Raw genomic sequence first — 26,453 nt, 5'->3', positions numbered from 1 at the left:
GACTAAGAACTCTCAGGCTGAGAAGCTGAGTCCTGATTTGGCCAAATGAATACTATTGTTAGAGGGGCTGGTTTTCCCCCAGAGCCAAGTCTATAGGAAGAACAGGTGGGACTTGAGGGGAGGGAATGCCTGGGAGAAAAGGGTTGGGGGTGGCCATGGGACTCGACTTCATCCCACACTGGATTCTCCCTTTAGAATAGTAACCCAGTGGTCCAACCCTAGCACACAGTCAATTACAGAGACTAGGAATCAAGAATAGTTAAAAACTCCTCAAAATACGTCTTGCTGTCTCATACCTGCAGATCCTCTACCTTACACCCTTCATCTGGCAGTTGGTGCTCTGCCTTCAAACCTCCGCTCAAGCACCGGTAGCTCCAGGAAGTTTGGCCTGCCTCCTCCAGTCTCACCAGCCTGGGGTGGGTGCCCCTTCATGGCTCCTGTAACACCTCCTGCCCAGCTCCTGTTAGAGAGGGCGGAGGTATCTCTTCCCCTGAAACAGTGGATCACAGCTTTGAGTGTATTGAATTCAAAGGGCTTAAGTTTTAGTCTTGGCCAGTAGAGGCTTCTGGCTGTTCCTCCTCTGTTCTCTTTTACTATCTCCCCCTGCATGGAATGAAGCTGCTATCCTGATTGATTCTTGAGACCACATTGCACTGTGGGCAGGGATTTTTTTTTTTTTTTTTTTTTTTTGCGGTACGCGGGCCTCTTACTGTTGTGGCCTCGCCTGTTGTGGAGCACAGGCTCCGGACGCACAGGCTCAGCGGCCATGGCTCACGGGCCCAGCCGCTCCGCGGCATGTGGGATCTTCCCGGACCAGGGCACGCATCCGTGTCCCCTGCATCGGCAGGCGGGCTCTCAACCACTGCGCCACCAGGGGAGCCCAATGGGCAGGGATATTGTCCAGAAGGTAACACGCATTCACGAGTGTCCCTCCTCTTCCCCCCTCTGCTGCTGGACGTGGCAGGCTGCCTCTTCCTGTCTGTGTGCTGTTTGCGTAAGTGGATTTGTGAGACTGCCACACACCTCACTATTCCTGCCGCTCCCCACCAGGGTGCTGAGGTTTCGTAAGGGGGCTGGGCTACCCTAGAGGTTCAGGCCTCAGCCAGGTGCTCTGATTCAGCTTAGGGCAGCCCTGTCTTTGGCTTCATTGGATACTTGCCCATCTGGTACTTTGTTCTCCATTTGCCAATTGATTGTTAAATCTATAGCTCCTTTGTCAGGAAACTGCAAAGGGAGGCATGATGAGTGGAAAAGAGGCCCCTAACATCCCCAAACTCTAACACTCCCATCTCTGTACTTCCAACGATGCGCTAATTATCTGTCTCCCTCATTGGAGGGCAAATTCCCTGAGAAACTATTACTGATCTTTGTATGCCCAGTGCTTAGTGCAACGTCCAACAGGTATTAGGTGCTCGAAAATGCTAAGTGTGTGAATGGATGAATGGATGAGTGAGTCTGGCCATTCTTGGACCTGCTTCACTGATCCAACCCTGGCCACTCTGCAAGCTGGTCCACCTCTGTGTTGAGCTCAGCGGGTCACCTCACCCAGAATGTCCTCAATCCCAGCTCAACATTCATGGTCTCTTTGAAGACTTTTCTAGCTAATTCTACCCACACTCATTTCCATTTCTAAATGCCTTTTGTACAGTTTAGTACTTTGTTATTCTCTAATTTGTTTTAAGTGTGCCACGATTATGTTGTTGACAAGGTCATATATGACCTGGTCTTGACTTACTTCTTCCACGAGACATCATCGGGCAGGGTGAAGTCTGAAATTAGAGCAGCTGCTGTCAAATCCCCCTAACCTGAATGCAGTGGGGAAAGTCACTTACTTTCCCTGGGCCTCAGCTTCCTCACTTGTGAAAATGGGGGGAATAATCCTCTGCTTGAATGTGTCATGAGCACTGAAAGGATCAAAATAAAAACACAATGGCACCTACAAAAACACATACACAATTTATACCTCTTAGAATGTTGAATAAAGCTAGGATCAGAGGAGAGCTTCATAAATTCTCATACATTTACTTGATAATGACTATGTTGCTCACAGGCATTTCATGAATGAAGGTTGAATTATTCTTACTGTAACTCTCGCAAAGATTATGATTATTATTTGCAATGATATATGGGTGGTATGGTGCCTTTAAACTCATTCCAAGAAGGGTTATCAGGCTGAAGATGTTTCAGAAGTACTACTAGGGAATCTCTTGGAATGTAGTTGTGCGATTTTTTTTTTATACCATTATTGTATTTCTTAAAGTCAATTTCTGTTTCTCAGGGATGTCTTAGTCCACTCGGGCTGCTATCGCAAATTACCATAGACTGAGTGGCTTAAAAACCACACAGATTTATTGCTCACAGTTCTGGAGGTTGGAAAGCCCAAGATCAAGCACCAGCAGATTTGTTGTCTGGTGAGAGCTTGCTTCCTGGTTCATAGCCAGCATCGTCCTGCTATGTCCTCATATGATGAAAGGGATGAGGGACCTCTTTGGTTCCTTTCATAAGGGCACTGGGGAAACATTAGAATGCTTTGTGAACAAAGAATATTTTGTATACCATACAATTCCCTAAGTCACGGTGTGTACAGGGTTTTTGTAAGCAGTTTTAAGACATCACATAAAAATATTTGTGCATATTTTTTACGGTGTGGTTCAAAGTACAAATATAGGATGAGGCCCATTTTCTTTGATTTAGAAATTACACATCAGAATCTAATACTAAGCCTATGCAAATAAGTACGTGGAGGGAGTATAGTAAGTGAAGGAGAGGGGAAGTTTAATAACCTTTAGCTAAATTAATTATCATACCCCATGTTGTGTGAAAAGATAATCATCCTACTCAGTGTGTTTCTGTTTAGGACTCAAATTCTAAGAGTGGTGGCCTAAGTAAACGTGTAGATCTGAGCTGTCTGATATGGCAGCCACTGGAAACACGTGGCTATTTAAGATACACTAAAATGTAAAACTCTGCTCCTTATTTGCACTTGCTACATTCAAGTGCTCAAAAGCCACATGTACCTAGTGACTACTGTATTCAACAAAGGACATACAGGACATTTTGCAGAAAGTTCCTTCAGACATCAGTCCTTTCTGCTGACAGCATAGGCTAACAAGGTTAGCAAGAATTCCATATGAATGGGGGAAAAAGTTCAGCAAATTGTTAGAAATTAGCATTGCCCTGCTCTGTGTTTCCAAATATGTCTGTTGTTCACACACACTCACACACACACTCCCCACAGCTGAGTCTTGGTCGTCATAAATCATATCTTTATATCTTCCATAGGCACTGTTTTAATATTGGTGAAACAAACCTTGAATCTGCTACTTGAGGGAGATTGTGGTTTAATGAATAACTTCAAATAATTCTTACTACTGCAACAGCAGATTCTGCATTGAGGAGCATACACTTTTGAATGCGTGGTACTTTATTTAAACGCACATATATACAATGTCGACAAAAGGAAATTCTGCAGAGGTGAGCAAAGGGGCTGCATGCATTGGGAGGACCGGCAGACTCTAGTTTTACAGGATGAAATAGGGGTTGAAAAATAGGCAAAGACCGGAGAGCAAGTTTCATTTCCCATCACCACATAGAAGGGTCTTCCAGCCTGTCAAACACAAGAAGCAAAGCACGTAAGAGAAGCTTCCCAACTTCCTGGGAGCCTTGCAAGAGTAAGACATTCAGTTCTGAACTGAAAGATGATCAGAAGCTGTTGAAAAGTCTGCTGTTGGCATTCTAAATAGGAGGCCATGTAGACTATCAGAGCGGGAGACAGTGGCATAATGTACAGAGACCCAGCTGAGTAGCTTTCACTCATGTTACCGAGAGTCTCAGGCAAATCTCAGAGGGAGTATTTAAAAGGCTCTGTATTTATCAAAGAAGCCAAAGAACCCTGCAATATTTCTGAAGATCACAACTACAGGAATCACATGAAACTGTAAAAAAAAACTTACTGTTATTCAACTCTGAATGTGCTTCCTGTATTTTCCTGCAAGGCTTTTTATGTAGTAAGGTGCTATTTATTAGACTACAAAGAACCCTTTTAAATAAAATAGCATTCACAGGCAACTTCAAGGCTGTCAAGTTTTGTCTCCTTCTAAGTACACATGATTGAGCCTGTCAATCAGAGTACGATTAACTCTATTTCATGCACCAACCGTGTGAGGCTTGGCCACAAAACAAAGAGCAGAAGCAAGACAGTAAGTCGGTCTGGACGATTATATATTTCTAACCCTAAGTAGATAGAGCATAGCCTAAACTTTTTACGGTGGCAAACATCATATGCCTATCAATGAAACATTAAAAAGTATGTATTGCTTAGTATGTAAAAACCACCCTTACGAGTTTTCCACCTGCTTCCCTTGCATTTGACGTTCAAGTCTTGGCTGCTACCGCCAGGGACAAGAGCACGGGAGTTTTATTTCAGTCCAAATTGGTGCTTCCTTCAGAGAGAACAAACCTGACAACTCTACACGTGCACCTTCACCCTGGCTGGCCATTTCACAAGAGAACAGAGGGAGGGTGGGAGGGGAGGCGGGCGGCTCAGAGGGTCGTCGGCTCATCCTCTGGGGAGAACCCAATGAAGAGTGACAACCGGTCACACGTGCTGAGCAAGTGTTCTAGTGACCTCTCCTGGGGAACTTGGTTCTTGATGTTGTAGAGCTCTGGGTTTAAGGCGGACTAGCTAGCACAGAACTGGATAAACCATATGCCATGTGATCTTACTGGTGGGTAGGGGCAGGGGGCCTGGGACAGGAGAGTCAGTTATGGAAACGGAGGAGGACCAGGCATCTTTTCACTCACAGTCTCCTCTCAGGAGGACCCCAGCCCAATGTCTGACACCTAGATATCAGAGGGCACCCTTCCTAAGGCAGGTCCACACTCCAAGAAGGCCCCAAGGCTCCAGACAAGCCCTAAGAATAATGTCATTCTTGTTCATTCATTGAATGTGATAAATTATGATGTGACATCAGTTGAACTAAAACATGTCAAAAAGTAAGCAGGAGTACCCCTCGACTTATCTACAGCTTCGTGTAAAACCAGGAAGACTGGAGTGAGAACCAGAAGGGGCATTTCCTAGGATGTGGAGATCCTCCACCTAGGGTATAACAACTAAAGATGACCTCAGCCAAAGATGGAGAGTTGGTCATTTCAATGTAGAGATGGGCTGCTTACCCTATGCTTCCACAATCTAAGCCAGTGAGAAATTCTCTATAGAGTAATTTCTGAGATTAAAGTCACTCATATTTAAAATTTCAAAGGAGCATCAAATAATTTGAGCCAGAAAATATTACCCCACAGCAGTTTAGAGATTTGCAAATGAGTGTGTGAAGAGAAAGGTCCTCCCTGCTCTGTTCCCCACCCCTCTTTCTGTCCAAATCCTACCTGGTCTAGAAGACCCCATTCCAAACGCCTCCTCCCAGCAGCCCTCTCTGATTTCCCTCTCCTGGGTACCTGAACTCTGCAATAATGTCCCCACACAAGCGTTTACATACCTAGTTCTGGGAACGTTTTCCGTGCTTTCTCTCATCAAGAGGTCTGAAATCAGTGTCTCAGGGCTAGATCGTTTTCCATATCTAAAAAAAAAAGCGGGGTCGGGGAGAGTAAAAGTCCTTTAAAGCAAGTTTGGAGGAACCATAAAAACCTTTAGGAAAAGAAAAGATTTGTGGTATTAAATATAAAAGTTATTTTCAGTTGATCATCTGCTAACGAGTAATCTAGGTGAATGAAACATACATGATATAGAAACATCATAAATATGATTTCAAATTATATATATATTTAAATTTTGCTTAAATACTTAATAGATAACTTAGCAGATTATATAACCCAACCAAAATTCCTAGTCAAATTCTTGCCTTTTTATATTATCACAAACAATACATATGTATAGTTTTATAACTAGGTGACACGAAGTATGATTTTAAATGTTTCCATAATTAGATAATTGGCTTACAGTTCTGATGATACACATCAGTTTAAATCAAAGAGACCAGATGATATTTCAGAAACAGGTCTACGAAAAACTCATCAGACTGAAGTTCTAGACTCACCTGTGTCTTTGAATCTCAGTTCTCCCATTTGTAAAAACAAAATCATAACTCCTGCTTAGATTAGAGTCTTGATGAATATCCAATGTAAGTCACAATGCTTTGAAAGTGACAGAGCGATACACAAGAATGCACATTACTGCTGTTGAAATGCACCCATTCTCACAGCTGCCAACAGATCCTGAGTCCATACTTATTTGGGGTGCCAAAAGCTAAAAGCCTTCTCTCATGCTGTGGTTTTAATCTGCCCTGAAAATATGAAGGAATCCTTCTGGTCCATGGAAATGTTCTTGGTCTCTTTTCTCCCACAGCAGGATATGGATAGGGCGATATGTGAATTCAAGGTTATGTTCTCCTGCCAGGGTAGGATATGCTGCTGGCTCCAGGTAAGTGAGGACATTAGTCTGTCTGTCTGTCTGTCTCTCTCACTGCTAAAGGATCTGACAAGTCTACACCAAGTTGTATTTTTTGAGGAGTCTGTTTTTCCCTTTCTTAGAAAGGGCATTGGACATCAGCAGCTGCTTTTTTCCACAAATGAAAAATAAGCCTGGCGTGGATTGATTAGCTAACAGATAAAACAGCAGAACAAAGCTGATGGAGGATATATGCTAACTGCCTACTGAGCACAGTTAAATCTAAATTCTGGGGAAAGATTTCCTATTATTGCTCCTTTGCTGGAACTCAAGGGATGCAAATACAAAGCCATCTCCCCGTCCCCATCATTTGTAAGATTTCCTCAAAGATTTTCTGGAGTTGTAGTGTCAGGCTGCAGGCTTCTGCTTATATGTATTTATTCTGTCCATCAGTTGATTTTACTAATGCTAAAACTCTTGGGCAACCTTAACTCATTTATCCTCATCATACTTCAGTGAATTAAAGAACTGGAGAATATTTTCTCCTATTTACCATTAGAGAACCTAAGTCTGTAACAGCAGAATTTACACAGTCAGAAAGTGGTACCCAGAGCAGCACTGATGACTGTTCTTCCATCTCTAATTAATTCTGGATTATCCTTCTTCTCCACAATGCTTTAACTTTCAAAGATAGCGTCTCTAAGGAAAAGAATTTTAAACCTGACCGCATATTAGAATCACCTGGGGAGCTTTTAAAATCACTGTAAAGCCCAGCCCCGTGCCCCACCCCCCACGGGGAGATTCTGATTTAATTCACAAGTTCATTAAATATACTGATGCTGCTGTTACAGCAGCATCAGTATATTTTAAAAGCTCCCAGGTGATAACAATGAGAGACCAAGAGGGAGAAACTCTAGTCTAGGGCTGAGTTTCTCAGTCTTGGCACTGTATACATTTTGAGCGGGATAAGTCTTTGTTATCAGGGGCTGTCCTAGGCATTGTAGGATGTTTAGCGGCTTCCCTGGCCTCTACCCACTAGATGCCAGTAGCACCTCCCCACCCCACCACTATGACAACGAAAATGTCTCCAGACATTGCCCAGTGTCTTGGGGAGCATAAAGTCAGCCCCAGTTGAGAATCACTGACCTAGGAGACTGTATAAATAAAATGTGGTAGATCAATGCTCTAGAAGAAACGATGCCACCTATGGAAGCGATGAACCAGGAGTATATGGCTTTAGAACATGAACTGAGTAGCAGAGGGGAGGAAAGAGAATGATATCACAGTACCATTTACGCCAAATTAAAACGTATGTTCACAAATGTAATTTTCAAAAATACAAACGTGCGTATGAATGGATGTGTACGGTGGGAAGATGATAAGAGTACAGAATGGAGGTGATGGGTGCAGATCATAAGGCTTAGAGTGTTTCTAAGATGGAACTTATATGAAGATGAGACAGAAAACTGCTTCAGGACCAACTCCTTCCCACCTAACCTGAATCTCATCCCTTTCCCTTATTTTCTCCTCATCAAGGGTGTTGAAGATCACATTGACTGCTGACAGTGGTGACAACATCCAAAGATCGATAGGAGGGCTCCAATTTAATCATCACTAAAAAAGGGTTTTCATGAAATGTTCTTAGTTTCATGATCTGTAAAATGGAGATAAGTATACTCACTTCAAAGCTTTGAGGTAAAGACTGAAGAAAATAATGCCTAGGAAAACTTGTTGAAATACTAAAGCTTTATACAATAGTAAAGGTTTACAGCAATCATCTCTGAAAAATAAGTTTTACTGTATGCTATAATTAACAGACTAAATAACTAATAAAGGCTTTCCTAGAAGAAAAAGAACAATTCGTAAAAGTTCTTTTCTCTGGTCTGTATGATAGCATAAGCAAGAATTTGAAGCAATTAACTTTCTGAAAAGTCTATTAAGATATAAGACATTTTTGCTTTTCACTAATGAAAATTATCTGACTTTAGGGACCATAAACCAATACTATTTAATTCCGGCACTTTCATGTATTTCTGATTCTATATATATTGGTACTTTAAAAAAAGATTTTCAGGATGAAACAGCTTTCTGATGAAACAGAAAAGATGTTAAAAATTAAGAAATATAAATTCTCCCCACTTTGGATCCTTTCCAACTATTCCCTGAATATAGTAAAACAACAAACAAAAAACAATATTTTACAAAACGTAATTTAAATATGTTAAATAACATTAATGCTTGTAAAGAGCTCATTGTTTTTAGCTTATTAAGGTCATTTGATCTCAGTAATTAAAATAAGATACTGAATGATTCAAAACTAAGATGAACCAATTTTAGAAACAAATTTTAAATCCTATGTTATTTGTAAAATATTTTGGATTTGATTTTTTTTTTTTTTTGTGATACGCGGGCCTCTCACTGCTGTGGCCTCTCCCGTTGTGGAGCACAGGCTCCGGACGCGCAGGCTCAGCGGCCATGGCTCACGGGCCCAGCCGCTCCGCGGCATGTGGGATCTTCCCGGACCGGGGCACGAACCTGTGTCCCCTGCATCGGCAGGCGGACTCTCAACCACTGCGCCACCAGGGAAGCCCTGATTTTTTGCTTAAGATCTGATGTTGAGAGTAAAATATGGCCTTTCATCTTAGCTTTCCGGGGGTTCAGAATAAAGATGAATGACAATTTCTCAGATTACACGTAATCCCTGGATTCACCCTACAGTGAGTACACCACTGTAAGTTTCTCCTTAAAAAAGCACCAAGTGGGCATTTCCTTTTCAGAACTCACCTGCTATGAAATGGGTAAAGTCTCACCATGTTACATCAACTATTTTCTTGCTAAATATCTACTTATTAGGAGCAGGATTGTCAAGTGAGGGGCTGAGACTGCAATAAAACACTGTACAGAAGGGAAAAAAATAGTTCTATTTGTCTTTTCCTAAATACCGTCATTCACTTCGGTCTGGGCAGGGTGGAAAACCAGGCAATGTCTTTGGCGACTCAGCTGTTTCCTCCTTAGCTTGTGCTGTTGTTTTTCTAGATACGCTGCTCTCCCTTCTCCCTACAGCACCTCCCTGGCGCCCTCCTGACCCCTTTCACGGGGTACTTTCCTATTCAGGTTTGCAAACAGAACCCCCAACTGCTCTAAGAACAAAAAAGATAAGGGGGTGGGTGACAGGAGATGGCCAGCCACCCAGCCTGGGGAACCTGAGTTGGGGATCAGGATTTTGTAACTGTAGTTGCAGAGGGAATGTACTCAGTGCCCTGGTATTTACTGATAGCTGAGTATGTGCCCGATACTGTCCTACCCCGGGATACAAAGAAGAAAAAGAAAAGGTGTCTGTCTTCTGAAATCCCCACGATCTCCGGGTGTGCAAGCGGGTTGGTCCCGGAGTCGTCGCTCCCACGTAGCCCACGTACCTTTGCCTGGTGATGAGATTGATGTAGTGTCGCAGCGCCGAGTAGTATCTGGCCAAGTCCTCCGCCGGCGCGTCCTCTCCGGGGTTGTCGGGCTTGGAGGGGTACGCCTCGGCCAGAGCTCCCAGGCACACGAGCAGGGACAGGGCGAGGGTCAGTCCGGACAGCCCCAGTCGCTTGCTACCCAGCATCTGCGTACACCGAAGGGGCAGCGGAGGGGGCTTGGGGGATTCAGAGGATACACACTCCGCACCTCCTTCCTCTGGACCCCGCGCCCATCCCGCTGCTACCACCCCTACCCCACGTCCACCCCCAGTCCGCGCTCGACCCAGTCACGCCGAGGGAAGCGGAGCGTGGCGAGCACCACCCTGCGGATTTAGGTCCAGATCTGCTCTGGCCCGGCCCCGCTGCTCCGTCCGAAAATTCTGAGCAACTTTGGTCAAGTAGCAGGGCCGAAGATCCCGCGGTGAGAGGCGCAGAGTTGGGGGAGGCGCCGGCGCCAGTTTAAAACACTTTAAAAAACAGATTAGAAGTTCCTGCCGCTGCGTGGAGGACTTATCCCTTTCCCACCCTCTTCCCCAAACCCCCTGTTAGAGGAAAGAAGTTTCTTCTTTTCTACTTTTGGTCTGCCCGGCCGCAGGAGCTCGACAGTGATGGCTGAGAGTACTTCAGGGTGGCAACTGGGGGGTGGGGGGGTGGGGGGAGAACTGCTCCCGGGCCAGTCAGTCTCAGATCGGATCCCAAGGATCCCGAGAGGCGGCAGGGAGCGCGTCTTCCAAGCTCCGGGGAGTCCTCATTCTGGGAGCGCGCCTTGGGAAAACTCCCTCCAGGCGGCGACCCTCGAGGAAACCGCCAGCTGCTCTGGGATGCGGTCGTGTTCTCCCTCTTTATCCGCCTAAAGATAACCCAGAGGGGCGAGCCAGCCAGGAGGGTCGGGGAGAGGGCAGATGCACCATCAGAGGGAACAGGAAGGAGCAAGTGGAATTTAGCCGCCGAGAGCCCGGCGCGTAGGGGTTGGGGAGCGGGGCGCGACCCTCCCAGCGCCCCTGGGATCTGCAGAAGGTGAGACGGCGCCCCGGGCAAGTTCACAGGTGCCCGCACTCCCTTCGCTCCCGCCAAGCAAGCGGGTCGTGGCACTCACGGTGGCTGGCGGGCTGGCGAGCGGGCGTGACTGGGCCGCGAGTGCTGTGCAGTCCGGCTCGCCTCTCCGAGGGGTGAGAGCCGGCGGATGGGGTGTCCGGAGCAGGTCGCAACGGGCCTTTTATGGCGTTCCCTCGCCCCGGCAGGAGGGGCTTCGGGCAATCACGTTTGGTGACTCCCACCCCGCCGCTTCCCACCCCCGTTGGCGGGGGAGGGGGGAGGGGGCTAGGACCGCTGCCGCGCGAGATCGGCTCGGGGAGCCACCCACACCCGGACTCGCCCGCGCCAGGCCCTGCCGGGGGGAAGGCAGCGCGCTCCGAGGGCGCTGGACCACGCCAAAGAAGTTCCTGCCCTCCCGCGGCGGCCAAACCTCGCTCTCCTTCACGCCCCACCTATTCCTGCCAGAGATAGGAGCAGCCCAGATCATCTTTGTCACCTGTCACCGTACCAACGAGCTGGGCGCCAGGGCTGGGGGTACCCGAATCCTCTACTTGGTGAAGCCTCTCCGGGATCCGTGCGGCAAGGGCGCGGACACTGCTCCAGCGCGCTTTCAGGGGTAGACTATTCGGTGCCCGGATATTCCTACGCTTAAAGCAGGTCCGGGAGCCAGCCCGAAGTCCAGAGCTAGAGGGTCCCAACTCCCCGCTTCTCCCAGGGGCTGAGAACAGGTTTCTGTGGCTTCGCCCCTTTACCCAGCTTGTTTTTCGTGGAGATCAGCCCTCCCCAAGAGCTCGCCCAAACGCTAGGCGTTCGGGCGGTACCCGAAAGAGTGTAGCGACTGAAAACTCCTCAGAGGGGGGACACTTTCTGGGTTTGCTGAAAAAGAGCGGAGTCTGAAGCTCGGAGAGACCCCTTAAAGCGCGAACGCAAAATTTTGGTGCAAAGCGACCGGGTAGTTAAATTAACAGCATTTTCTCTTTTATCTGCTGGCCGTTGCATTGTCCCAAATATGTTCGATTAACGTTGATTGAGAATGCGGGCTCTGATCGAAATGAAACAGGTAAAAAAAACAATCACCATTAATTTGCACATCCCACTGAACCTGTAGAATGAATATGAAAGATGCATAAACTATTTTTACAGGATCAGAATTTCATGTAGTGGACTAGGTCTTGAAGTTCCCTGAATGAATGCTTCTAGAAGTCTGAATCTTTCTGAATAAAAGGCATGTTAGGGAATTAAAACCCTAAGTTACACGTTATTTTAATGCTAAAATGACAAGTAAGTCAAACTGACATTTTGTTTTTGTGCTGTTTTGACAGCGTTGAATTAAATATCAATTACTGTGCAGCAAGCAATCCTGAGTGTGTGTGTGTGTGTGTGTGTGTGTGTGTGTGTGTGTGTGTGTGTGTATGTCTCTGTGTTAGCAATTTTGAAGACCAACATCCGTTTCACTTGGGTGACTGCCTCTTTCCCCATCACCCCAACATATACCAGGAACACAATACCAGGCTCTCAGCTTTGCTCAGGGATGCTTATGTGAAAGAGCCTTTGGTAAAGTTAGAGCAAAACACTTTCTAACTCTGATTCCACTGTTGATAAGAAGAGGCACTTCTAGCAGCTGAACGGTTTTGTTCCAAAAATCGTGTAGATGTTTATTCTTAGCAGCTTTGTTGAGATACGATTAAGATATACTAGGTTACAAATGTTTAGAATATTCCATTGGGTATATTCTTACACAAATAACGTCACAGTGAAGTCATCACCACAATCAATTTCCTCATCTCCCTTTGTAATTCCTCCCTCCTGCTTCTCCCTACTCCCCTCCTACACTGATCTGCTTCCTGTCATTATAAATTTGTTTGCATTTACTGGAATTGTGTCATAATGCAATTCCATGGTATGTACTCTTTTGTCTGCCTTCTTTCTCAGTATTATTATTTTCAGATCCACCTATGTCATTGCATGTATCAATAATTCATTTTTTAATTACTCAGTAGTATTTCATTATATGGATATATTTTAAACTTAAAAATCTATTCAACTGTTCATGGACTTTGGGTTGTTTCCAGTTTGGACTATTACAAATAAATTTTCTATAAACATGTTACAAATCTTTGTATGGACATATGCTTTTATTTCTCTTGCGGAAATACTTAGGGGCAGAATGGATAGGTCGTATGGTAGGTGTATGTTGTCCCACAGTTCACTGATGGTCTGTTTTTATATGTTTTGTTCTTTTTTCCTGTGTGTGTTTTATTGGATACTTTCTATTGCTATGTCTTCAAGTTGACTAATCTTTTCCTCTGCAATGTCTAATCACTGCAAAGACCATATAGCTTTTATCTCTAGAATTTCAATTTGGATCCTTTTTATTTTTCATGTCTTAACGTGTCCAATCTTTTCTCTGACTTCTTGCATATGCATTAATAATAATTTGTCTGCTACTTTTATCATCGGTGTCATTTCTGTGCTACTTTGGATTGACTGATCTTCACCTCATTACGGCTTGCATTTTCCTTCTTTGTCTGCCTGATAATTTTGGAAAGGATGTCAGGCATTGTAAATTTTACCTTGTTGTCTGTTGGATGTTTTTGTAATCCTAAAACTATTTTTGAGCTTTGTCCTGGGACACAGTTTAAAAAGTTGGGAGTAGTTTGATCCATTCCGGTCTTGCATCCAAGATTTTTAAGGTGGGCCCAGAGATGGCTTTAGTCTGGATTTAATTTTCCCCACTCTGAGGCAAGCACCTTCTTCTTACTTTAACTGATAGCTGATGCCGCCTGAATTGTGAACACCCTCTGGCTGTTAGTACAGGACTATCAGCTGTTTGTGAGCACTGGACACTATTTCCTCTCATCCTTTTGTGCAGTTCTTTCCCTGGTCTCAGGTGGTTTCTTCATGTGCACGATCTAATCAGCAGTCCATTAAGCATTTTAGCTGGACACTCTGAAGATCTTGAGTGTTCTCTCTCTTATCTGGTACTCTATGCATGAACTTTAGCTGTTTCAATTCCTCTCTCTGCACTGCAGCCTGGATAATTTCTTCAGGCAGTGGGCTGAGACAACTGTAGGGCTCCCCTCAATTGTTTCCCATCTCTAAGAGATCACTGTCCTTTGTTGCCTGATGTCGAATGTTCTGGGTGTTGTTTCAGGTATTTTTGTCTGGTGTTTCAGTTGTTTCAAATGGGAGGGCAAATCCAGTTCCTCTTTTTATTTCTTAACCAGAAGTGGAAGTCTCATAGTAAGGCTTTGGAAAAAAAGATGTTTCTGTTCATTGTCTCTTTGTCACCTTTGGTTTGGTCATGAAACCACAGCAATATAGGTTCTGTCTGAATCTACCTACTGAAACTGCCATCAGTAAGACCCTCCTAATTGCAAGCTGCAAGGACCTTTACTAGTTATCTGACTTACCTTCACTGTTGCCTTCACTGGTCTCCTCTGGGTTACTTCCTTGCTCTCTGAACTGGCCACAGTCTCCTCTGCTAACTTTTCCTTCTGTACCCCAAGCCCCAGCCTTAACCCTTCCATTCTGCATACACTAAACAAGAAAACTCATCTATTCCCATGGCTAATGAGTCTGAAATCTCTACCTCCAGCTAAGGGCTTATATCTGGAGTCCAGGGCTATATGTCCAACTCAGAAAATCTTGATCAAGCCTCAAGTTTAGATTATCTAAAATAGAGCTTCCATTAACATAAATTCCTAGTTTTCTAATTCCTAAATTCCATATGTGTTGGGAGCCAAGAAGTTTTCGCCATTAGAAGATGGCCGACACCCTGCTTCTCTTCCTGATTTATGAGATAGAAGTTCGCGCCTAAAATGAAAGCCCGCGCACGCAGCACCAATGATGATTAGCCAAGTACTTCCCTCATTCTGAATCCCGCCCCCCTTTCTCTGCAGTGTATAAATACAGCTACCGCAACAATAAAAGTTTGAGGCTTGATCAGGATTTTGTCTTGCCTCCATTCTTTCGCGTCTCCTGCCCTTCCCCCTTTTTTCAACCCCCACAGGTTCCTCCTCGGACTCACAAGGATTTGTCCTGCTGGTCGGGACTCCCGGGGACGCCCGGGGCCGTACACACATATGAAGTCCAAAATATTTTCAGAATCCTTACATTGAAAAGCAAGGCTCACATATTTTGAGCCTTACCTACCTCCTAGGTTTATCTAACTTTTTTTTTAAATTAATTTATTTATTTTTGGCTGTGTTGGGTCTTCGTTGTTGCATACGGGCTTTCTCTAGTTGCGGTGAGCCGGGGGCTACTCTTCATTGCAGTGCACAGGCTTCTCATTGCAGTGGCCTCTCTTGTTGCAGAACACATGCTCTAGGTGCACGGGCTTCAGTAGTTGTGGCTCGTGGGCTCTAAAGTGAAGGCTCAGTAGTTATGGCACATGGGCTTAGTTGCTCTACGGCATGTGGGATCTTCCTGAACCAGGGCTCAAACCCATGTCCCCTGCATTGGCAGGCTGATTCTTAAGCACTGCGCCACCAGGGAAGCCCCGGTTTATTTAACTTAACTTTCTCCTTCATTCCCTACATTCCTGTCCTTTGGCTCTCTTTCTGCTCCTTAAATAACCTTTCAATAACCTTTCCCACTTGGGTTTTCAATGTGCTATGTTCTCTCTCTGAGATATTCTCTCAACCTTTTACCTGGCCAAGACTTACTTACACATCCTTCTAGTTTTACCTTGAAATGTCACTTCAGATTTTCCTAGTCCTCCGGGCTGGATTAGATCCCCTGTTATAAGTTCTCAGGGGACCCTGAACTGCTCATTAATTGCCCTTAGTTTCAGTTGAATTTTGATGTATTATCTAGTTATTATATTGATATTTGTTAATAACTGCTAACTCTGTAAGAGAAAGGACAACACATTTTTAATTTACTTCTGTATCCCTAGTATGATACCTAGCACTAAATAGATCCCTAATAAATATGTCTTGATCAGAATAAATATTTTTATGAAACTGAGGTTTATAACTGAGTTCTAAAGAAGTCTGTTATAATTAAGAACAGGGATTGGCAAACTACCGCCTTTGAGCCGCTGCCACCAACAAAGTTTTCCTAGAACACAGCCATGCCCATTAATTTACATACTGTCTGAGGCCATTTTCCTGCTACAAAGGCAACATTGAGAAGTTACGACAGAGACTGTACTACAGAGATTGTAATTCTGGCCCACAAAATCAAAAATATTTACTCAGGCTCTCTATAGAAAGAGAAATCTCTCTTTGATTTAGAACTTAAGCATTTTACGTGAGTCACAATTTGAGGGTCCTTAATATGCCAAACTACTTCCTGCTCAAGGGCCCTTGCATATGCTTTCTCTGCCTGGAGCACTCTCCTTTCCCTTGACTCTTTGCTGGCCAACTCCCACTTATCCTTCATGTTTTACTCTGCTTGTCGTTTCTTCCTAACCCTGAATCTAGAATAGGTTTCTCTCCACCTTGCCTCATTGTGTGGTTCCCTAAACTTAAACTTTCCCTTTAAAGATCCTTTCATAGCTGTCATTGTCTAATTAGGTGTATAGTCATATGTATTATTATTTGCTTGGTGTCTCTAACATTTCATAAGTGTAAGCTCCAGGAGAGCAAGGGTGTATGTTTTGTTCACCATTATACTCCCAATACTTAGAATAATGAGTTCTATGGAGAAAAGCAATAAGCAGAGAAGGGAGATTGAAAGTGCCAGTGGAGGGTTATAGGAGAGTCGGGTGGTAAAATTTTAAAAACACGTGTTTTTACTCTATTCACAACACTTCTGACAGCAAATGTGTGGGTGTTTATACATCAAGCAATTCTCCAGTTCTCAGTGGACATCGACTGTATGTCCTACCACTTAACTTAATTCTGACACTAACTGCCTGGACTTAGTGCAGACCTCACAAGTTAAGGGTTCAGTCTCATAAGACTGCCCCACACTTCAGATGACAATCTGAAGTCCAAGGTTGTTAACTATACTTCTGGCCAAGCAGCTGTAAGTTGGGAGTTCCCACAAGCCCCTCCTCATGTTCAGTAATTTGGTAGAATGGCTCACAATACTCATGGAAACATCTACTTAAGTTTTTTTTGTATATTATAAAGGATTCTACAAAGGACACAGAGGAAGGGGCACATAGAGCACGGTATGGGAAAGGGGCACAGAGCTTCCATGCTCTCTCTGGATGTACCACCGTCCCAGCACCTCCAGGCGATCACCTGGAAGCTCTCTGAACCCCACAGTTTAGGGATGTTTTTATGGCGATTTCATCAGAAAGGTGTGATCAATCATTAGCTCAAGTTTTAGCTCCTCCTCCCTCCTCAGAGGTTGGGGGTGAAGGGTGGAGCTGAAAGTTCCAAGCCTCTAATCAAGGCTTGGTTTTCTGTGACAGCCCCCAACCTGAAGCCATCTAGGGTCTCCCAGCCAGTCATCTCATTAGCATACAAAAGACACCCTTCTCACTCCAGAGATTCCAAGGGTCTTAGAAGCTCCCCTGTCAGAAACGGGGGTTAAAGACCAAATATTAGAACAAAAGATACTCCTAGCACCCTTATCACTCAAAATTACAAGGGTTTTAGGAACTCTGTTCCAGGAACCGGGAACAAAGACTAAATATATTTATTATATCACAGGTGGTCAGGGCAGATCTCACTAAGATGACTTTGAGCAAAGACTTGAAGAAAGCGAGGGAGGGAGCCATGCAAATAACAGTGCAGAGGAAAGCCTGATTTAAGGATGCTAGGGCAGGTATGTACCTGGCATCTTCAAAGATCAGGAAGGAGACCATTGCAGCTGGAGCAAAATAAGAGAGAATAATAATAATAATAATAACTGAGGTCAGAGAGGAGTGGAAGAGGAAAGATCATATAGAGCTTTGTATTACATATTTTGCCACTTCCACCAGTGAACTGGAGAGTCATTGTAGGTTTTGAAGCAGAGGAGTGATATAATCTGACTTATTTTTAACAGAGTCACTCTGGCTGCAGTGTTGAGAACCTGATGAGGGGCCTGGATAGCAGTAGGGAGGCCAGTTTGGAGGCTACTAGAGTAATCCAGTGAGACATCATGGTGACTAGGACCAAGGTGGTAGTAGAAGAAAGATGAGAAATAGTTGATTCTAGATATATTTTAAAGGTAGAGCAAAGAGTGTGAAAGAAAGGGGAGAAGAATGATTCCAGATACTTTGGCCTGAGCAACTGAAAGGCTGGGGTTGCCTTCCACTATAATGGAAGTAACTGCGGGTAGATTAGGTTTGGGGTTGACATTGGAAGCTCAGCTGAAAACATGGTAAGATCTTGATGTTTATTAGACCCCAAGGGGAGAAGTCAGGTGTATGTATGAATCTAGAGTTAAGGAGAGCGATCTAGCCTTGAGACTTAAATTTAGGAGGTGGTTGCCTTTAGGTGACATTTAAAGCTGTGATAATACATAAGATCATCAAGGAACCGAGGTAAAAAAGAGACAAGAAGAGCCCCAAGTTGAGTCGTGCTGTGAGTCAAAATTGACAGGTCAGGAGATGAGAAGGGATGAACAAAGTAGCCTAGATGGAGCTAGGGACCAGAGAGGTAGAGGACAACCAAGAGTTTGATGTTTGGTGTTTTCGAATCCAAGTGCAATTTTTTTTTCAAGGAAGAAAAAGTGAATACCTGCAGCAAGTGCTGCTGAAAAGTAAAGTAGGACACAGGCTGAAATTGACCTCTGTCTTGAGCAATGTAGGGGTCTTGACTAGAGCAGTTCTGGTGGACTGGCAGGGCTTAAAGGAAGGAGCAAGAGAGGAAAGATCTTGGAAACAATTCTTTCCAGGAGTTTCACTGCAAAGAGGAGTAGAATACAGGGCAGTAACTGATGAGAGAAATGGGGTCAAGAAAAAGGTCTTTTAAGATCGGGAAAAGGAGCAGGAATAATGAGGGAGAAGGAAAAAATAGTGGAGAGAGTTCTAGAAGTTTTATATATTAGGAATTTTATCCCTTTGTGAAATGAGTTGCAAATATTTATTGGTGGTGTGTCATTTTATCTTTTGACTTTGCTTAATGTGTTGTTTTTGCCTTGTAGAAGTTTTTAATTTGTAGTTCAATGTATCAATCTTTTCTTTTGTGGCTTCTGAGTTTTGAGTCTTAGTTTAAAAGGCCTTTCACATGATACATCAGGGGTTTGTGAAATATGGCTCAAGGGCCCAAATCTAGCCCTTTCCTTGTTTTTATAAATAGAATTTTATTGGAAAAGAGCCACACCCACTTATTTACATAATGTTTGACTGCTTTTGCACTACAGTGGCAGAATTGGGTAGTTGCAAGAGTGACCCTCTGGTCCACAAGTAAAAAGTTTACTATGTGGCCATTTACAGAAAAATATTGCCAACTCCTGTTCTATAGTTTAAAAAAAGACTTTGCCCATGTTTTTTTGGTTTTGGTTTTTCCTTGTTCTTTTATTCTTTCTTTCTTTCCTTCTTCTTTCTTTCTCACCCCCACTCCTCTCTTTCCTTACCTTGAGACCTGGAATCTACCGTGGTATGGTGAATATGTTAGGGTTTCAAATTTCTTTTCCTCTAGATTGTCTATTAGTTTTCTCATACCACTTATTGAAAAGTCTGTAATTTCTCCATAGATTTGGGATGCTAACCTTTAACACATACAGTAATAAATTTCTGTAAATATGTGTGTCGATTTCTGGACTTTCTGTTTTATTCCACTGAACTTTCTGTCTGTACAAGCACCACACTGCTTTAATGATACAGGTTAATATGTAGTTAAGGTTTGCTCCATATCCTCCATCATGACTCTTTTTAGAGGTTTTGATTTACTAGTAATATTTTTTGTTAAGTTAGATATATTTGTAATCTTCTATCATCTTACTTTACACTGTGGGATTTTTAATTTGTTTATTTTAATAGAGCCTTGCCGTTTCCTTTGTTTTCTACTTTTGCTTTATGACCTGTGATATTTTTTTATATCTTATTTCTGGCATTTTGGAAAGTATATGATCTGTTTTATTTCTTCTAGTGATTCTCATAACAAATTTGAATAATTCGAAGTGAACAATGGCTGTTATTTTGGCTGCCCACCCAGTTGCCACTCCTGCCTTTTTCTTTGCTAACAGATCCCAATTTGGTTCTGATATCAATATTTCCAGCCAAGGGACTGAATTATGATCATTCTCTTGCCTTTGCCAGTGATTGGTTTAGGGGTGAACATGTGATCCACTTCTGGCTGATGAAATACCAGGATAGATAAGATGAGGGCTTTTAGGAAAGTGTTTCCTTTCTCAAAAGGAAGAATCATCCCCCTGTCTTCCTGCTTTGGATACTGCTGAGTACAGATGTGAATCTTAGAGTTGTGGCAGCCATCTTGTGGTCATGAGGAGCGATATTGCAAATACATGGAAGGTGACAGAATGCAAAGACCAGATGGGCCTAGATTACTGACGCAACCAGTGAGCTGCCAAACTAATCTTTGGACTGCCTTCCCCTGGATGTCTCCTTAAGTAAACAATAGATGTCCACATAGTTTAAGCCCCTGTTAGCTGGGTTTCCTGCTACTTGCAGCCAAAAGCATTCCTAATTAGAACTCAAGTTTTTAATTCTTGATTTTCTTTACTTTTTTTTCTCCATTACTTTTGGTATTTTATTGGTTTTTATTTTCAGATATTTATTTTTTGATATGGGAAACCTCTATTTAAGCCTTATATTTACCTTTCTACTTGTAATGCATTTTCTTTGACTCCCCTTAGGCCTAACTTAGGCCTGTTGTATTCATGGGTTGTTTTCTATCTGCTTTTCTGTTGTCTGAGAAGGTGGCAAGATGGGGCTCAACTGGGTCTGGGGTGGGAGGGTGGAACCAGGGCTGTGGGTTTCACAGTTGGGGGACTTTGTCACAGAAGACTTTCTCTGTGATTTAGTTAAAAGTTCTGTACTGAGATTTACTCTGAATAGTTAAAGGTGTATCTGACCCAGTGAGAAAAGCCTTTGGTTTCAGGTTGTTCACCAGATGCCAGGGAACCCAAAGCCTCCTTTTCTCTAAAAGTTGCCTTAGGTGGTAACTTCCTCCCCTCTTCTCCCTGCTTGGGACCTGGGTGGAAAAGGCATGAAAAAATAGGCAAACTAGGAATTCATCATATTTGTCCCTTCCCTGCTTATATCCTGTGTTTCTCTTAGTAAAATAAACAAGCAAAAAATGCCAATTCTTAGTAGTTCTTCCTGTCTCTAATGAATGAATCTGTTTTTCTCTCACACTGAGACAGGCAACCGTTTAGAGAGACTCCTGACACTTCTCTTTTGAGCTTCATTTCCAAGCGCCATCCCTCACACCATCAGCCTGCTACCCTCTAAATGAAAGGTAGAGTTAGTTTTTTTCAGGACTTTATTCCTTCACATTTTTGTCCACTGTATTGCTTCTGGAGGAGTCAAGTAGAAGCTACAGTCAATTTCCAGAATCTTCTCTCTGTAGATACTATTTTTAAATTGTTACATTATGAGGCTGTGCTTCTTCCTTAGTTTGGATGCTTCTGACTTTTTTTTTTTTTGCTATTCTTATTTTTGTTCATTTTATTACATTTGAGAGAAGTTTTTTGATTCCTGTATATCTTTCCCAGCTTCTCTGTGGAACTGAAACAGGGTTTACAGACAGTACTGCTTTGATTGCTATATATTTTTAGCAGTGTCTAGAAGTACATGTACAAGAGAATTTGGGCAATTATAAAGATCGTTTGGACGAAAATTACGCCCAAATTTATCTGAAACATCTAGATAATTGTAGGAAAACATCATTTTTAAAATTTGAAAGTATTCTGATAATAGCTACAATTCTCTCCTCTACTTTGCTTATGCAGGAAGAAACTGAAGATTCCAAAATAGCACCTGCAGTGCTGAGTTGAGACTGGCTTTGTGTCCTTCTGGCCACAGTTTCTAATAAATTGTTATTATTATTATTAATTCAAGTCCCATGCTTCTAGTCACAACAACCTGTGCAATAGCAAAACACTTACTTTGCTGAGGAGAGAACCTTAAATGTGATTGTGGGAGTATGAGCACATTTCACCACACTGAAAGCAGACGTTCTAGGAAGGTATTGACTTCCTTTTGTGTAGCTGGTTAAAATGCTGTGTAGAGCAACCTGCCCCTCAGGTGATAAAATTGACTAACCATCAGGCTTACTGAGGAATCTTATCTTCATTCCTGATAGAGCTGAGTTGGAAGACCATTCCGTTTCTGGTGTGAGGCTCTATCGTTTTCATTTGGGGGTTGTGGATTGATGTCCCTAGAGAACCACCGCAGGACACCTCCAGCCTTCCAGGACTCCAGTAGCTGGCATGTGGCCATGAGTTTCCCAGCCTCACTTGCTACTAGGGTTCAGGTGTGACTTAGTTCAGATCCAGTTGTTTGAGATCTTGATTCAAAATTGAGTTATAACACTATTAAGATGTCCCATATTCTCCAGGCATATTATTAAACATAAAAAAAAGTTTTAAACAACCCTGAGTTATAAAAGAACTAAGTTATGTGGGGAGAGAAACAAGCTGTGAATATCTTCTTCCTGACCCAAACAGAACAGAAGCAGTGTGGCCTGGAGCAACTGGCCCTGATGGAAGAGTCCAGGTTCTGCAGCTTCCTGACTGAGGCAAAGATATCAGCATTCTTGGTGGTCTGTTTCTGTGATGAAGTTTGGGGAGTTGTTTCTGGAAGCTCAGCCTAGAGTCTGCTTTTTTAGCACTTACCTCCGAAGAGTCTACCCTTTAATAAATCCTTTTCTGAGTGAAGCAACTAGAACAGATTCTGAGACCTAACACTAAGAACTCTGAACTCCACGGGACCATGGGAGAAACAATGCTAAGTCAAGGATTTTGCTGCCACAGATCGGGTCCCTTGAGTCTCAGAGGTGGGAAACGCAGGCCTCTGTGAGGTGTTTCACCTTGTCTAGTTACTTCCATGGGCTCGTTTAAACTGATGGAAAATGGTCATGTGGGAAATAGAAGACCATTCTTAGAGATATAAGAATGCTCTCAAAGTATGACAGTGCATACAGAGCCATGGGACTCCCTCAGCCTTACCTGTAGGAATGTGATCTCAGGGCATTTTGCCAAAACTTTCTTTGCAAAGGATGCTCTCTTGGGATGATTTGGCTGAAAGTAATAGAGAAATCAGGTTTGGTTGTCTAAAATCATGATGAAAATTTACAATCTCACAAACTAAGAAGCCCAAAGATAGGGCATCACTACTAAAAGTTAATTCTGCAGCTCAGCTATGTCAACGAGACCCAGGTGCTTTCCATCATCTGCTCCACCATCTAGGTGTGATGGCTTTGACTTAGAGACTAGCCCCAACTCTGCATCCAGACATACTGACATCCCTTCAAAGAAGATAATTAATTTACTCTGTCCTTTCTTGCTGAACATGACTTTTTTCCCCTCTGTCTCCTAGTATTACAAAACATATATCAATGAGTAACTTTGGATATTCATCTTTGCCCATGTGTTCAGACGAAACTGTTGGAATCCTAGAAATGGAATTTCTTGGTCTAAGAAAGCATGCATTTGAAATGTTGATAGCTCTTGCAATATTGCCTTCCCAAAAGATGTGTCAACTAGAAATGTATGAGAGAGCGTGTTTTCCAAAAGACGTTGTGCACTTTTACGGATGAGGTAGCGGGGCTGATTCTGTGAACGGTGAATCAGAGGTACCTGAGGCTAAGCTGAGGAATGTGCCTGCCTAAATTTCTGGTCCCTCCATCTGGCCTCATGATAGGATGGAGGGGGCTCTTTCCAAAGTGAAAATCCATGTTTGTGACCAAAGTACCTTTTGGTCCTTAGAAGGACAGGAACCCAAGGGAAGTGAAAACTAACTCAGCCACAAGGCAGAGCAGGTTTAATGAATGGACCCAAAATGAGGCTAGAGAATTCCTGCTGTTTCTATTAAGCTGATAGGAGTTACCCGAAGGCTGTTTTCACAAACCTTTCAAACTCTGATAAACTCACCAGAAGTGTTTTTCAGAGTACACTTTGTTCTAACTGTTTCAGTGTTCGTTCAAGGAAAGTTCTTTTTAGCTTCAAATAACTTTAAAGTTCAAATTTTGAAATACTACAACTTTTCCATTATGGAATTCTGAAGGTTTTGCAGTATTGGGAGTAACAGTTTAGGTTTCATAAATGTATTCTGGCACCTTAAGTATGCATCAATTTGCAAGCTTTCCCAGGAATGTCAATGCACGATATTCCTAACTTTATTTTATTTTTTTATTTTTTAGATTGTATATATATATGTTAGCATACGGTATTTATTTTTCTCGTTCTGACTTACTTCACTCTGTATGACAGTCTCTAGGTCCACATACCTCACTACAAATAACTCAATTTCGTTTCTTCCTATGGCTGAGTAATATTCCATTGTATATATGTGCCACATCTTCTTTATCCATTCATCTGTCGATGGACACTTTGGTTGCTTCCATGTCCTGGCTATTGTAAATAGAGCTGCAATGAACATTGTGGTACATGACTCAGTTTTGAATTATGGTTTTCTCAGGGTATATGCCCAGCAGTGGGATTGCTGGGTCATATGGTAGTTCCATTTTTAGTTTTTTAAGGAACCTCCATACTGTTCTCCATAGTGGTTGTATCAATTTACATTCCCACCAACAATGCAAGAGGGTTCCCTTTTCTCCACACCCTCTCCAGCATTTACTGTTTGTAGATACTTTGATGATGCCAATTCTGACCAGTGTGAGGTGATACCTCATTGTAGTTTAGATTTGCATTTCTCTAATGATTAGTGATGTTGAGTATCCCTTCATGTGTTTGCTGTCAATCTGTATATCTTCTTTGGAGAAATATCTAGTTAGGTCTTCTGCCCATTTTTGGATTGGGTTGTTTGTTTTTTTGATATTGAGCTGCATGAGCTCTTGGTAAATTTTGGAGATTAATACTTTGTCAGTTCCTTCATTTGCAAATATTTTCTCCCATTCTGAGGGTTGTCTTTTCATCTTGTTTATGGTTTCCTTTGCTGTGCTAAAGCTTTTAAGTTTCATTAGGTCCCATTTGTTTATTTTTGTTTTCATTTCCATTTCTCTAGGAGGTGAGTTAAAAAGGATCTTTCTGTGATTGATGTCATAGAGTGTTCTGCCTATGTTTTCCTCTAAGAGTTTTATAGTGTCTGGTCTTACATTTAGGTCTTTAATCCATTTGGAGTTTATTTTTGTGTATGGTGTTAGGGAGTGTTCTAATTTCATTCTTTTACATGTAGCTGTCCAGTTTTCCCAGCACCACTTATTGAAGAGGCTGTCTTTACTCCATTGTATATTCTTGCCTCCTTTATCAAAAATAAGGTGTCCATATGAGTGTGGGTTTATCTCTGGCCCTTCTATCCTGTTCCATTGATCTATATTTCTGTTTTTATGCCAGTACCATACTCACTTGATTACTGTAGCTTTGTAGTACAGTCTGAAGTCTGGGAGCCTGATTTCTCCAGTTCAGTTTTTTCTTTCTCAAGATTGCTTTGGCTATTTGGGGTCTTTTGTGTTTCCACACAAATTGTGAAATTTTTTGTTCTAGTTCTGTGAAAAATGCCAGTGGTAGTTTGATAGGGATTTCATTGAATCTGCAGATTGCTTTGGGTAGTAGAGTCATTTTCACAATGTTGATTCTTCCAATCCAAGAACATGGTATACCTCTCTATCTGTTTGTATCATCTTTAATTTCCTACATCAGTGTCTTATAGTTTTCTGCATAAAGGTCTTTTGTCTCCTTAGGTAGGATTATTCCTAGGTATTTTATTCTTTTTGTTGCAATGGTAAATGGGAGTGTTTCCTTAATTTTTCTTTCAGACTTTTCATCATTAGTGTATAGGAATGCAAGCGATTTCTGTGCATTAATTTTGTATTCTGCTACTTTACCAAATTCATTGATTAGCTCTAGTAGTTTTCTAGTAGCATCTTTAGGATTCTCTATGTATAGTATCACATCATCTGCAAACAGTGACAGATTTACTTCTTCTTTTCCAATTTGGATTCCTTTTATTTCTTTTTCTTCTCTGATTGCTGTGGCTAAAACTTCCAAAACTATGTTGAATGATAATGGTGAGAGTGGACAACCTTGTCTTGCTCCTGGTCTTAGAGGAAATGCTTTCAGTTTTTCACCATTGAGAATGATACTGGCTGTGGGTTTGTCATATATGATCTTTATTATGTTGAGGTAAGTTCCCTCTATGTCTACTTTCTGGAGGGTTTTTATCATAAATGGGTGTTGAATTTTGTCAAAAGCTTTTTCTGCATCTATTGAGATGATCATATGGTGTTATCCTTCAATTTGTTAATATGGTGTACCACATTGATTTGCGTATATTGAAGAATCCTTGCATTCCTGGGATAAACCCCACTTGATCATGGTGTATGATCCTTTTTCTGTGCTGTTGGATTCTGTTTGCTAGTATTTTGTTGAGGATTTCTACATCTATGTTCATCAGTGATACTGGCCTGTAGTTTTCTTTCTTTGTGACATCTTTATCTGGTTTTGGTATCAGGGTGATGGTGGCCTCATAGAATGAGTTTGGGAGTGTTCCTCCCTCTGCCATATTTTGGAAGAGTTTGAGAAGG

General features: G+C 42.6%; 1 protein-coding gene across 2 annotated transcripts; it reads right to left on the bottom strand.

Annotated features, from left to right (window-relative positions):
• Positions 1-3,409: 3,409 nt before the first annotated feature.
• Positions 3,410-11,611, bottom strand: NPY (neuropeptide Y). Of its 2 annotated transcripts, none has more exons than XM_060019909.1 (4): positions 11,405-11,611; positions 9,820-10,007; positions 5,496-5,576; positions 3,410-3,607 (listed from the first exon to the last, which is right to left on the bottom strand). In XM_060019909.1, the coding sequence occupies exons 2-4, from the start codon at positions 10,005-10,007 to the stop codon at positions 3,583-3,585; spliced, it is 294 nt and encodes a 97-aa protein (XP_059875892.1). In that variant the 5' UTR covers positions 11,405-11,611; the 3' UTR covers positions 3,410-3,582. The 2 variants fall into 2 exon arrangements, with proteins under 2 accessions (XP_059875892.1, XP_059875891.1); XM_060019908.1 differs by lacking the exon at positions 11,405-11,611 and adding an exon at positions 10,958-11,208.
• Between the last annotated feature and the right edge of the window lie 14,842 nt (positions 11,612-26,453).

The sequence above is a fragment of the Delphinus delphis genome, chromosome 9, assembly GCF_949987515.2.
Source record: "Delphinus delphis chromosome 9, mDelDel1.2, whole genome shotgun sequence".
NCBI classification, from domain to species: Eukaryota; Metazoa; Chordata; class Mammalia; order Artiodactyla; family Delphinidae; genus Delphinus; species Delphinus delphis.
The sequence above is the reverse complement of the archived record's forward strand: the minus strand, read 5'-3'. Positions and strand labels throughout refer to the sequence as shown.

Excerpts from the sequence above, each read along its gene's own strand:
- NPY (XM_060019909.1), bottom strand. The coding sequence starts at position 10,007 with ATGCTGGGTAGCAAGCGACTGGGGCTGTCCGGACTGACCCTCGCCCTG. Across the intron at positions 5,577-9,819 it reads AATCTCATCACCAGGCAAAG|ATATGGAAAACGATCTAGCC; the intron begins GTACGTGGGCTA and ends TTTTTTTTTTAG. Across the intron at positions 3,608-5,495 it reads GAAAACGTTCCCAGAACTAG|GCTGGAAGACCCTTCTATGT; the intron begins GTATGTAAACGC and ends TGTGTTTGACAG.